Genomic DNA, 13354 nt, shown 5'->3' with positions numbered 1-13354 from the left:
CATCTATAAAAGCAGATATTTTGGAAGTTTCAGGTGTGTTAACACAAAGCCACAATCTTCGTGATTGAGAAGTATCTACTGAACACTGCATACACTCAATTAGCAAAAAAAAGTTGACAGTACAATTAGAAAAAGACTGTTCACATGTGGCTTCTTTTGAACTTGTTTTGACTTCTGAAACAATGTCCTTTGGAAATATAAAAAAACAAAGTGGAAATGTTTGTCCATAATCCAAAGGACCACAGGATATCAGCATAAACATATTCATACCAACTGTCAGGACAGTGGTGGAGGGGTGATGAGTTTGCAGTTACAGAGGAGTTCCTGGTTTTGCAGTCATTGAGTCCACCAGGAACTCCTTTGTAAACCAAAGTATTCTAGAGTCTAAGTCTGAGGTAATCTGTCTGACAGCTAAAGCTTGGCCCAAACTGGGTCATGCAATCCCAAGCACAGCAGCAAATCTGCAACAAAATGAATGATAAACAATCAAGGTGCTGCAATAGCCCAGTAAAAGTCCAAACCTCAAGCCTAAAGAGCGAACTTTAGTTATGTCTAAATGCTGTTTTCAGTCTTGCAGAAATCATTTGTGCACACATGAATATAAGTGTAAGTAGAATAACTGTAAGCGTATAAGACTTTCATATGTTTTTTGGTTTTATTGATACTGAACAGAAACACTGAACAGATCTGCAAATTCTCACATGTGATAAAGCATCACTTACAAATGTGTCAATACTCAGTCGGTGTTTGGTACAAATATATAAACTTGCAAATTTTCTGCTCGGAAAACGTTCATATTCTAAACATTGCAGCGGTCACAAAAACATAATGGAGATAAACAACAAAAGCACAAAACCCCGCCAAAAAGCATCAAAGTGGATTGATTATTCGTGCTGAAAGTCACAGAATCAAGAACATCTGAAAAGACAAAAAAAACTAACAAAAACTAAATAAAAGCTTTAAAAAGATATTTCTGATGGTTTAGTTTGTCTAGTTCTTTTAATGAAAACAAACACATTTGACATTTTTGTGTAACTAATAAAGAGTATGGGGTTAGGACGTGAGAATGCACTGAAACATTTTCAGCCATCTGAAAAAAAAAGCATACATTTTGAAAATACATATAAGTATTCTGGATTTCAGTAAGGTTAACAAATAAAGGAAAATGCATTTCACTTTATTTTCAAGTCTCAATTAATGAAACTATTTGTATTTGCAGCCATGTTACATGTTGAAAACTGAATTTGCTAATCTATGCTAGCTAGCAAGCAAACTAATGCTATCTGCTGAAATGACTAGAGCTCCAAAACAAAATTCAGCTGTCATTCTTGGCCCCTAAGCCTTTTTCTTTTTCAATTAGTGTACTTGTAGTAGTGTTAGTAGTGTTTAAGTTAGAGAACAGTGTAAGTTTCATCTTGCATCGTCCCTGTGGTAAATTAGCTTAACGTTGGCTCTGTAAGTAACATATAATTCTGTCAACTAGCCAAACTTTACTAACCCTCCAAACATTTCTGGTATTTAGTTTTCTTTTATTGTTAAGGTCAATAGCCATAGCAGTTCAGTTTTTTAAAAGAAATACTTCAGTCAGAACATGATATAACGTCTCCAGATAGCAACTAGCCAGCTAGCTAACTTTCTCTTATATCTTCCAGTTCCAGTAAACTTTGCATCTTCTTCATGGATGCCTAGTAATGAAAACCTAACTACCACACATGGGAAAACAGTCCCACTGAGTACTGGAGCTGAAAGTAATTGGATGTCTTTAACTCTCAATGCTGCTTAAGCATTTGGACCAAAGAATAGCTGACCAAAAAATAGCTGGTGATGTGAGAGTAAACAAACAGATACTGTTTCCCAATTGACTGGATTTTAACACTGAAACATTGCAATTTGGTTTTGGAATTCAAAATTAATAATGGATCCCTTTGTCAACATGCAGCATGCTAACATTGTTAGCTAACTGTATTGGCGAATGATTGCTGGAGGTTGCCGGCAATCATTAGGTGAAATTAGCTACAAAGATGTAAACAGTGCTTCACCAAAAAATCTCCTTGTCATTGCTTTGGTTACTAGCTGTTGTACACAACTACTGTTGTGTCTTTGTCTAGTTTGGATGGAAGATATTGGATTGTCTTTACTCGACAAGTGCCAGCAAAACTGTGAAAAGTATCATACAAACTAGAAATAGAGACCTTTGTAATATGTTGGCTTGCTCAGTAAATCTTTTACTTTGGGAAGTGTTTGCAGACAGGTAGATGTCTTCCATGCAAACTACAGGTGACTGCTGTAGTGACCAAAGCAATTTCAAGGAGTTTTTTGTACAGTATGCTCTTTGGGATCAATTTCATCTAGGGATATTGAGCAACTAAATCTTTAGTTTGTTATGTAAGTGGAGTCCACCAAGAATAAATCCAAACTAAGAAAAACAAATGTTTATGTAAGTATAAAAATTACTTGCATTAACAGATGTACTGCAGCTTTACTACATAGACAGTCCCTGTCAGCAAGCTAATAGTTTTTGGCAAGCTAATCACTGGCAATTCTTGTACTGTTTTAATATATGAAAGTTTTTCTCATTTATTTTGATTAAAGAACTTTTTTATAATTAAAAATGCTTGTGAGATACAGTCAAATGAACAAAATAACAACATATAAGGAGGTGGAAATGTCACTGTACTGCAGCGATGAGGAGTGATGCTGTCCTGAGGGTCAAGCAAGGAAATACACAGTGACAGAAAAACATTAGGACAGAAGCCTGAAAATGCCATTTACTGAAGCATAAGGGGAAGCTGAGAGGAACACAGAAAAAAGCAGCATGTAATTCTGAAAGCCATCAAAACGTAGTTGAAAGGACAAAGTGTGAGGTAGAAAAGAGATTAAGAAGAATATAGGAAAGAAAAGCGGAAACAACATAAGAGGTAGAGACCACAAGAAAGGGATAGAAAGGGACAACATGATGCTTAAAAAACACAAAGAGCCAGATTATCTATTTTTACAATGTATTTTGAGCCAGAAAGTGGCGTTGCTACTTCTGGTGTGTAACTAATCAAAAACCAATCAGTGCTGCTATGATGTGGATGCGAGAGTCCAGACAAGACAGCAGGATGTGCACAGTAGACCTGATGGTCTAGATTCTTCACACTGCCCTAAAACTACACGTTTTCTTTTTCTTTCAAAGAAAATATCCACTCCAGACATGTTGTGAGTACCATTCTTTCGACAACTTCCGTTCACGAGTCAACAAAACTCTGGACACAAATCCCAGAATTGAGCTTTAGTTACTATACCAGCCATCAAATCTTCTGTCACACATTTCACACAGCAAAATCTCCATATCCTGTAGGACAGAAGGCCGCACTGCGAAGGGTATCGAGGCAGTTGACAAGTATAAGTGTGCCCGTTAGGTGCTTCCACCTCTTGGTGATGGGGTTCCTCATCTTGTCCAGGCCAAGGTGGAGCTCCTGGATCACATCTCGGTAGCTATCCCCAACATGGGCAGCCCACGTCAGCAGGAAGTCATAGGCTGGTTTCCACATAGACTAAAGGGTTCAGGGTGGGGATCATGGGAAGTGAAAGAAAATGTCTTTTTAAGAACAAAAGGCAAGAGTTTGCCAAAGACTTACACAAAAGAGGTTCATGTAGGGACGGAAATCTCAAACCCATTTAGACTGAACTTTAGCAGGTCTTTGTACTAAAGAGCTGACAGGTTAAAGATGATCTATGTTACTCCTTTCCATAAACCACACCTAGTATAGTATTTCGAAGGCTGCCGTGAGCTACTTGTTAGCATTTTGACCTAATTCTCCTGAAATTCTGAAATGTTTTGAGTAGTATTGTGTTTTCTTGAAGAGTTTCTACCCAAGCACAGTAACTCGGACAAATATACTGTTTGTGGATCACAGGGCAGTTTGATATAAAGACATTTAATATAAAATAGTTTATATATATATTTAAGTGATGTGAGTGTAGAATAAATATGGTCAGGAGCTAGAGGCCATGAGATGCATAGTGATAATTACTGTACCATAAACCTTAAAACATCTTGTATATAAGTCATATAACTTAAAATTCAAGTTTACAAACATGACATGCAAATTTTTAGACACAGTTTAACTCATACAGCATGTAAATTGTGAATAAAAGCTAATAATACATTTGATAAATCAAAGAAATAAGAAACAAACTTAAAAGTTATCTTTGGTGTTAAAGTAATTCATGTATTGTTGTTGGTACATCCAGGTATACGTCAAGCCAAAACTCCTAAATTCTAATTCAGCAAGCTTTTAATGCTTTGCCCAAAACACAAAAAAACTGGTTGTAGTACATGTGTTAACTTATTGACTTCATGACGTGATCCACAGCATTGACAGTGTCCAGTTGTCCGGTAAATAGTAACACTGACTAAAGGCCTCTCACCTCGTTATCCAATAGACCATTCTTGTCTCGATGTGGAGCCTCATAAGCCTCCATTTGCTGTTTGGAGACTCGGGCCAGCTTCTCAGCAAGCTCCCTCCACCGGGATGCCACCTCTACTGCTGTAGTCAACAAGACAAAATCCAGGACCAACCTGGCAACCAGACCCTGGCAGTCCATCTTCAGCAATGCCTGATGGGTTAAAGAAATGGTCAGTCAGCATGAGCAAGGAGCAAAGAAAGAAATATCTGCATGTTGACTTGGATGAGATTGGAAGGAATGCATCAATTTAAAATCACTATGTATGCAAAATTTATATGGAGAAAGAATAGGAATGAGAATTTATATCCATATTTATGTAAATCGTGAAAGTGTTCTGGTAATAATACATTCACAGCACAAATCACTTAACCACTTCAGTATTGTTTCACCGATTGAAAGAAATTTGAGACTTGGCTCTGTCCTGTGAAACAGCAACATCTGTCAAATCAAGCGACATTTCATAGTGTTTTCCATATTCAAGGACCCTGTTGGCAGGGTAACCATTTTCAAGATCAGTCATTACTGGATAAACACAACCACACTACATAGTTCCACTTCTAGTTCGAGCATAAACATGGTTTAAAATTTCAAGGTTAGAGGACACATGTCGGGTTTATTCCACTGGAGGTGTTCTGGACACATCCAATCGGCAAGAGATATTCTGTAGAGATTATCTAATCTATCCTGAGATAATCTCGAGGAGCAGATGGAGAACAAACCGGTAAAAGGACATCTGGACTATTTGTGTAGTGTGCTGCTATAAAGACCCAACTCTAGATAAGTGATAGAATAGGTCTAAAAATTTGGATAAGACCTTTAAAAAACCTGTGAAAAGCCATAGATCATGCATAAAAGCAAGCCATAGGTACCATGTCGTGGCCCACTGATTAGGAAAGTTTTCAGTGGCACCATTTCTGAAACCAGAATGTCACAAGTTATGGCTGAAAAACTGAGAGAAATTCAACTCAATTCAGTTTTATTTATATAGTGCCAAATCACAGCAACAGTTACCTCAAGGAGATTAATATTGTAAGGTAAACACCCTACAATAAAACCCCAACAATCAGACGACCCCCTATGAGCAAGCACTTTGGCGACATTGGGAAGGAAAAACTCTTTTAAGAGGAAGAAACCTCCGGCAGACCCAGTCTTGGGAAGGGGCAGCCATCTAGTGTGACCGGTTGGGGGCGAGGAGAGGGAGATATGCATGTATGCTTATGGCTTGTAAGCTGCACGTCCCTCTGGAAAATGACTTTCCAAAACGAGTATTAAAACACTGTATTAAATAAGACTTGAAACAAGCAATTAAGACCATAATCAGATCATCAGGACAGTGTTTTCTGCAGTGGACATCAAACTTTGAGGTTCAAGGCACTTCCACATTGGCTTCAGATCCATCTTTTTTACACAATCTATGTGGAAAACCTACCCAAAGCCAATGTGTCTTCAGTTGACTTGTTTTAGAAACTGTCAAGGTCTATAATGATCTTTATTATCGTCATAGTTTTGCAGACATCCTATCCATTTCCTTTTCCCTTTCCAACACAGAATCTCCTTTTTTTCCCTTTGGAACAATACATATCTACACTCAGACTTGTTTTCCACAATGTTTTAGAGAGGTATTGATGTAACTCTGATCCTTTTGGAGGCTGCTGAAAGGTAATGCAATTTATAGAGAGGTGTTTCTGTAATACTAACTAAGATTTAACCTTCAGGAGGTGTGATTTATTGCAGGGCTGTTGCGTTAGACTGCATTCTTTGTTCTCCATTTAAAAGTATTTTTCAGTCTTCAAGACCTCAAACAAATTAGATTGTAGAGGACTAAAGCGGTGAATCCATTGTGTCATGGGAAAAGAGGGAAAGATAACAGAAGTCAGGAATATGTAGAACAAATAAGGTTTTTTTTGTTGTTGTTTTTTAAGATTTGTGAGCTGAAGAGTAAAAACAAAAGCTGAAAATAGTTACAGGGCTTTCTGTATAAATATAATCTGTTACCATCCTCTTAGTAATCCTGTCCCTGAGGGCTCCTGCTGCTGTAAATACATTCTAACTCAGCTAACCCAGTTAAATGAGGGTTAAAATGTATTGAGTTTTAATGAACGCAGCTGACTGGAAAATTTGCTCCAGGGGAGATTTTCTTTTTGTTTCCTGAAAAGAGGCACAATAGCCAAAAAGACTATTTCTGTTTTAATGACACACACCCAAAAAAAACCCAGCAGTGTGTGCATGTGTGTTTATTTCAAGACGAAGCTCCGGGCATCAAAGTGAGGCACTGTCCCGTGGTGATACCTTTCAGGTTCTTTGTAGGAAGTTTTATTTTTTCTCCTTTGCTGGGAGCCCCAGAAAAAGAACAACCTAGTGGAAATGTGTGGAGGTATTTACGGTTTTGTGTTTTCCGCTATGACTTTAATGAGTAACAGCAGGAATGTAATGCACACATCTTTAGGATTTTCACATGAAGATATTTCCGTGCATAAAGATACATTTTAGTTCAAAAAGAATTTAATGTGAACTACTCCTTGAAAGCTGCCATACAAGCATTCATGGGAACGTGCAGTTATTATTTAAACGGAAGCACCACCGGGGGGTTGTCACAATACTAGAATTTCAAACTCAGTGCAGAAAATACTCAAAATTATTTTCAACAACAAGGGAAAGAAAATCATTAAAGATTATTAAAATTTCAAAATATTTTTAAGAATGTAACAATATCATTTAGGACAACATTATTACTAATGATGACATAGCGCCAGGTGGTGCAACGATACACAAAATTCACGGTTCAGTTCGTTTCGATACTTTGGTGTCACGGTTTGATATTTTTCGATACAAAAAAATGTTCATGCCTTTTTTAAGCTATTAAAATTACAAATATTTCTTTTAACTCAAAAGTACAGTTTTTAAATTAAATGTTGCTGAAACAATCAAATAATTTAAAAAAGAAATGTATCTGATGGAGAAATCACTAATCTGTGGAAAAGAGAGTTTATTACAGAGAAATGGCTCCGACCGATATAACTGAGCATTGCGTGGCACATCCGACATACTGTTGTACTTTTGTCCATGACGCGCTTAAGTAGGGTCATACTTCACATGAAAACAAAAATAGTTCCAAACACCAGATCTGAAGTACGGTGGATGAGGTTCAATTTTGGGTAGCGTTGAGGCAGTTGCCATGCTAACTTGAGTGAATGCATATGGGCGGCACTCATACTTCGATTACTCCGCCTTGGCTGCATTGTCGAGCGCAGATCCACTGAGTTCTCAACACAGACAGCATCGTCAGGAGAAAAGTTGATCAAATAAATTAAAAATTTTGTATCGTTCAATAGGGCTGGGCTATATCATACCGTTCACGGTAATACCGGTGTAATTTTGGGCAACGATAGGAAAATGAAATATCGCGATAGAATATGGGTAAAACGCGCATGCGCAGTGCCTTTGTTTACATACAGGATGTTTACGACACAGGATGAGAAGAGCGAAAGCGGTTCGTTGGATGTAACGGATGAAGCAGAATTGGTTTGTAAAAATGCTGCAACTTCAGTGGTGTGGAACTGGTTTAGCTTTGGTCGGTCAGATACACAGATTTTTCTGAAAATCGACAGTGCCCCTCATATCCTGGTGCGCCTTATGTATGAATTCTGGTTGTGCTTACTGACCTCGAACCGATTTTATGTGGTACCCTGCTCAAAAATCTGTCAAAAATGTTTGAGTACGACTTTGCTAAGCTACAAAGCCGCACCGCTTGATGGCTTGTCAGAGCACTACGGTTATCGTAGGCAGGCGCCTCGTGGAGTGATACGTACTGCGCTTCAACATAATATTACCGTATTGTGTGTGTATAAGCTCTTTAAGTTTTGTGGATATTATACATGGTTATGCTGTGGATATGTCGGCCATTTTCCACTGGAAATGCCTTTTGGTTAGACTGTCAGCAAGGAATTTGCACTGTTACGTTTTTATACAACTTTAATGCACATAAAAAACAGCTGCTTGTTTAAGTGAAAATACATTGATGGGGTTTTTTGCACTAATAAAGTTGTGGAGTTGTAAAGTATTTTGTCTAGCGTCAATTATATCGTCAGTTATATCGTTATCGCAAATTTTCAAATGTATATCGTGATAAATATTTTTGGTCATATCGCCCTGCTCTATCGTTCAATACATATGTGTACCGAACCAAAAGCACTGTATCGAACGGTTCAATACAGATACATGTATTGTTGCACCCCTAGTGTGTGTGTGTGTGTGTGTGTGTGTGTGTATATATATGTATGTATAAAAAAAAAAAAACACCCAGCACGCCCCTGTGGGCGGTTTATCCTTCAAGCTCGGGTCCTCTACCAGAGGCCTGGGAGCTTGAGGGTCCTGCGCAGTATCTTAGCTGTTCCCATATATATATAAACACCCAGCACGCCCCTGCGGGCGGTTTATCCTTCAAGCTCTGGTCCTCTACCAGAGGCCTGGGAGCTTGAGGGTCCTGCGCAGTATCTTAGCTGTTCCCAGGACTGCGCTCTTCTGGACAGAGATCTCCGATGTTATTCCCGGGATCTGCTGGAGCCACTCGCCTAGCTTGGGAGTCACCGCACCTAGTGCTCCGATTACCACGGGGACCACCGTTACCTTCACCCTCCACATCCTCTCGAGCTCTTCTCTGAGCCCTTGGTATTTCTCCAGCTTCTCGTGTTCCTTCTTCCTGATATTGCTGTCATTCGGAACCGCTACATCGATCACTACGGCCGTCTTCTTCTGTTTGTCTACCACCACTATGTCCGGTTGGTTAGCCACCACCATTTTGTCCGTCTGTATCTGGAAGTCCCACAGGATCTTAGCTCGGTCATTCTCCACCACCCTTGGGGGCATCTCCCATTTTGACCTCGGGACTTCTAGGTTATACTCGGCACAGATGTTCCTGTACACTATGCCGGCCACTTGGTTATGGCGTTCCATGTATGCCTTGCCTGCTAGCATCTTGCACCCTGCTGTTATGTGCTGGATTGTCTCTGGGGCATCTTTACACAGCCTGCACCTGGGGTCTTGCCTGGTGTGATAGACCCCAGCCTCTATGGATCTTGTACTCAGAGCTTGTTCTTGTGCTGCCATGATTAGTGCCTCTGTGCTGTCTTTCAGTCCAGCTTTGTCCAGCCACTGGTAGGATTTCTGGATATCAGCCACCTCCTCTATCTGCCGGTGGTACATACCGTGCAGGGGCCTGTCCTTCCATGATGGTTCCTCGTCTCCCTCCTCTTTCTTGGGTTTCTGCTGCCTGAGGTATTCACTGAGCACTCGGTCAGTTGGGGCCATCTTCCCAATGTATTCTTGGATGTTCGTTGTCTCATCCTGGACTGTGGTGCTGACACTCACCAGTCCCCGGCCCCCTTCCTTCCGCTTAGCGTACAGCCTCAGGGTGCTGGACTTGGGGTGAAACCCTCCATGCATGGTCAGGAGCTTTCTTGTCTTTATGTCAGTGGCTTCTATCTCCTCCTTTGGCCAGCCTATTACCCCAGCAGGGTACCTGATCACGGGCAGGGCGTATGTGTTGATGGCCCGGATCTTGTTCTTACCATTCAGCTGACTCCTCAGGACTTGCCTGACCCTCTGCAGGTACTTGGTGGTTGCAGCCTTTCTAGCGGCCTCTTCATGGTTCCCATTTGCCTGCGGGATCCCCAGGTACTTGTAACTGTCCTCTATGTCTGCAATGTTGCCTTCTGGTAGTTCAATCCCCTCAGTTCTGACTACCTTCCCTCTCTTTGTTACCATCCGACTACACTTCTCCAGTCCGAACGACATTCCAATGTCATTGCTGTATAGCCTGGTAGTGTGGATCAGTGAATCGATGTCTCGTTCACTCTTGGCATACAGCTTGATGTCATCCATGTACAGGAGGTGGCTGACAACTGCTCCGTTCCGTAGTCGGTATCCGTAGCCAGTCTTGTTAATGATCTCACTGAGGGGGTTCAGGCCTATGCAGAACAGCAGTGGGGACAGAGCATCTCCTTGGTAGATCCCGCACTTGATGGTAACTTGTGCTATGGGCTTGGAGTTGGCCTCTAGTGTTGTACGCCACATCCCCATTGAGTTCCTGATGAAGGCTCTTAGGGTCCCATTGATCTTGTACAATTCTAGGCATTCCAGTATCCAGCTGTGGGGCATTGAGTCATAGGCCTTCTTGTAATCAATCCAGGCAGTGCACAGGTTGGTCAGTCTGGTCTTGCAGTCTCGGCTGATTGTTCTGTCTACCAGTAGCTGGTGTTTTGCACCTCTGGTATTCTTGCCAATTCCTTTCTGTGTCCCGCTCATGTATTGACCCATGTGCCTGTTCATCTTAGCCGATATGATGCCTGACAGGAGCTTCCATGTAGTACTGAGGCAGGTTATTGGTCGGTAGTTGGAGGGGACCGGTCCCTTCTTGGGGTCCTTGGGGATCAGGACCGTCCGGCCTTCAGTTAGCCATTCCGGGTGTCTCTCGTTAACTACCAGCTGGTTCATTTGTGCTGCCAGACGCTCGTGGAGTGCAGTCAGCTTCTTCAGCCAGTAGGCGTGAACCATGTCGGGCCCTGGTGCTGTCCAACTCTTCATACTGGAGACCCTTTCTTGGATATCTGCCACTGTGATGGTTACTGGACCCTGTTCAGGGAGGTCGCTGTGGTCTGCCCTCAGATCCACTAGCCACTGAGCATTGCCGTTATGGGTTGCATCCTTCTCCCATATGCTCTTCCAGTATTGCTCCGTCTCCAGCCTTGGTGGTGCTGTTCTCTTATTGTTCCCTTGCCACTGAGAGTACACCTTTGCTGGTTCTGTGGAGAACAGCTGGTTTATTCTCCTGCCTTCTATCTCTCTGGTGTACCTCCTCAAGCGGCTGGCCAAGGCTGTGAGTCTTTGCTTGGCAGTTTCCACGGCCTCAGGTATGGACAGCTTGCTGTATTTCTTAGGCACCTTATTTGTCGCACCTTTCTGCAACTCTGTTAGTTGGCTAACCTCCCTCCGTGCTACTTTGATCTTGCCCTCTAGCCTCCTTCTCCATGGAGGGTACTGCCCCTTGTGGCTGTTCAACTTGTAGCCAAGCATCTCACTGATCACTGCTGCCGTATTGTAGATCAGCTTGTTAGTGTCGGTAATCGTGGTTGTAGGTATTGCCCGTAGTGCTGCATTAACATCATCTAGCAGACCTTCTGAGGGTACTTCACGTAATCTTGGCTGTTCCCAGGACTGCGCTCTTCTGGACAGAGATCTCCGATGTTGTTCCTGGGATCTGCTGGAGCCACTCGCCTAGCTTGGGAGTCACCGCACCTAGTGCTCCGATTACCACGGGGACCACCGTTACCTTCACCCTCCACATCCTCTCGAGCTCTTCTCTGAGCCCTTGGTATTTCTCCAGCTTCTCGTGTTCCTTCTTCCTGATATTGCTGTCATTCGGAACCGCTACATCGATCACTACGGCCATCTTCTTCTGTTTGTCTACCACCACTATGTCCGGTTGGTTAGCCACCACCATTTTGTCCGTCTGTATCTGGAAGTCCCACAGGATCTTAGCTCGGTCATTCTCCACCACCCTTGGGGGCATCTCCCATTTTGACCTCGGGACTTCCAGGTTATACTCGGCACAGATGTTCCTGTACACTATGCCGGCCACTTGGTTATGGCGTTCCATGTATGCCTTGCCTGCTAGCATCTTGCACCCTGCTGTTATGTGCTGGATTGTCTCTGGGGCATCTTTACACAGCCTGCACCTGGGGTCTTGCCTGGTGTGATAGACCCCAGCCTCTATGGATCTAGTGCTCAGAGCTTGTTCTTGTGCTGCCATGATTAGTGCCCCTGTGCTGTCTTTCAGTCCAGCTTTGTCCAGCCACTGGTAGGATTTCTGGATATCAGCCACCTCCTCTATCTGCCGGTGGTACATACCGTGCATATATATATATATATATATATATATATATATATATATATATATATATATATATATATATATATATGTGTATAATCTTAGATAGCGCTAAAAAGCCCAAAAAAGAAAATATTTTTAGGCTGCCTGAGGCAGTGCTGTGATTCTGGTGACTTGGCACCACATGTCATTGCTAATGAAATAAGAATTGGTAAGGTAGGCAACCAATGTGTTTGGTAGACTAGTTTCTTGTCACGGCTGGGGCAGCAGTCGTGTTGTGGAATGAAAAGGACCCAAAATGCAGGCAGCTGACTGATGAAGAGTGTGACGTTTATTTACAAGGTGGGATAGTGGCAAGCAAGCAAAATAACTGAAGAAACCTAAACTGGGAGAACTAAATAACAAACCTGAGAGCATACAAAAGGGGTGCGGGGCAGAGCGACGCAGAGACAGGAACGAAACACCATGGAACACAGAGAAATGCAGACGAACGCAGACGAGCCGGCAACGAACACAGAACGACACCCACTAAATATACACACACAAGGTAATCGGGTAATCACACACAGAAGGGAAGAACAGCTGATCCTAATACACATGATGACTGGAGGACACAAGCTGAACACAGTGACAACAGACAGAGACCTTCAGAATAAAACAGGAAATCTAGAACACGAACCGGACACAAGGGGGGAGGACACAGAATACCAAAATCAGAATAACTAGAACAGAGGAAAATAATTATAAAAAACAAAACGCTGGGTCAACGACCCAGCACCATGACAGTACCCCCCCTCCAAGGGCTGGCTGCAGACAACAAGCAGCCTGGCAGATGACCACTGATGTCGAGGTGGCAGTTTGGGGCCCAAAGGCTGCGTGGCCCCCACAGCACCAGGCAAGGCAGAGGATGAAGTGGAAGTGGAGGCTGGACCAGGCGTGGCTGAAGCTGGACCAGGCGTGGCTGAAGCTGGACCAGGCATAGGAGCCGCAGGTGGTGAAGCAAGTGAAGAAGCA

At 42.4% G+C, this 13354-nt stretch overlaps 1 protein-coding gene across 3 annotated transcripts in view; it reads right to left on the bottom strand.

The window, feature by feature from the left end:
* Positions 1-641: 641 nt before the first annotated feature.
* The window catches only part of LOC146547380 (SH3 domain-binding protein 4-A-like), a 51079-nt gene continuing 38366 nt past the window's right edge, over positions 642-13354 (bottom strand). For all 3 annotated transcript variants that reach the window (XM_085264740.1, XM_085264738.1, XM_085264739.1), the window contains 2 exons: positions 4417-4605; positions 642-3539 (listed from right to left, as the gene is read on the bottom strand). In XM_085264740.1, the coding sequence (XP_085120866.1) occupies positions 3315-3539; positions 4417-4605 (414 nt within the window). In that variant the 3' untranslated portion in view covers positions 642-3314. The remainder of the gene's footprint in view (positions 3540-4416; positions 4606-13354) is intronic.

This window comes from Mchenga conophoros, linkage group LG23 (genome assembly GCF_057382185.1).
Source record: "Mchenga conophoros isolate Kocher_MC1m ecotype Shallow Benthic linkage group LG23, M_conophoros_male_GT1.1, whole genome shotgun sequence".
NCBI lineage: Eukaryota > Metazoa > Chordata > Actinopteri > Cichliformes > Cichlidae > Mchenga > Mchenga conophoros.
Note: the sequence above shows the minus strand (reverse complement) of the source record. Positions and strands in the feature narration are given on the sequence as shown.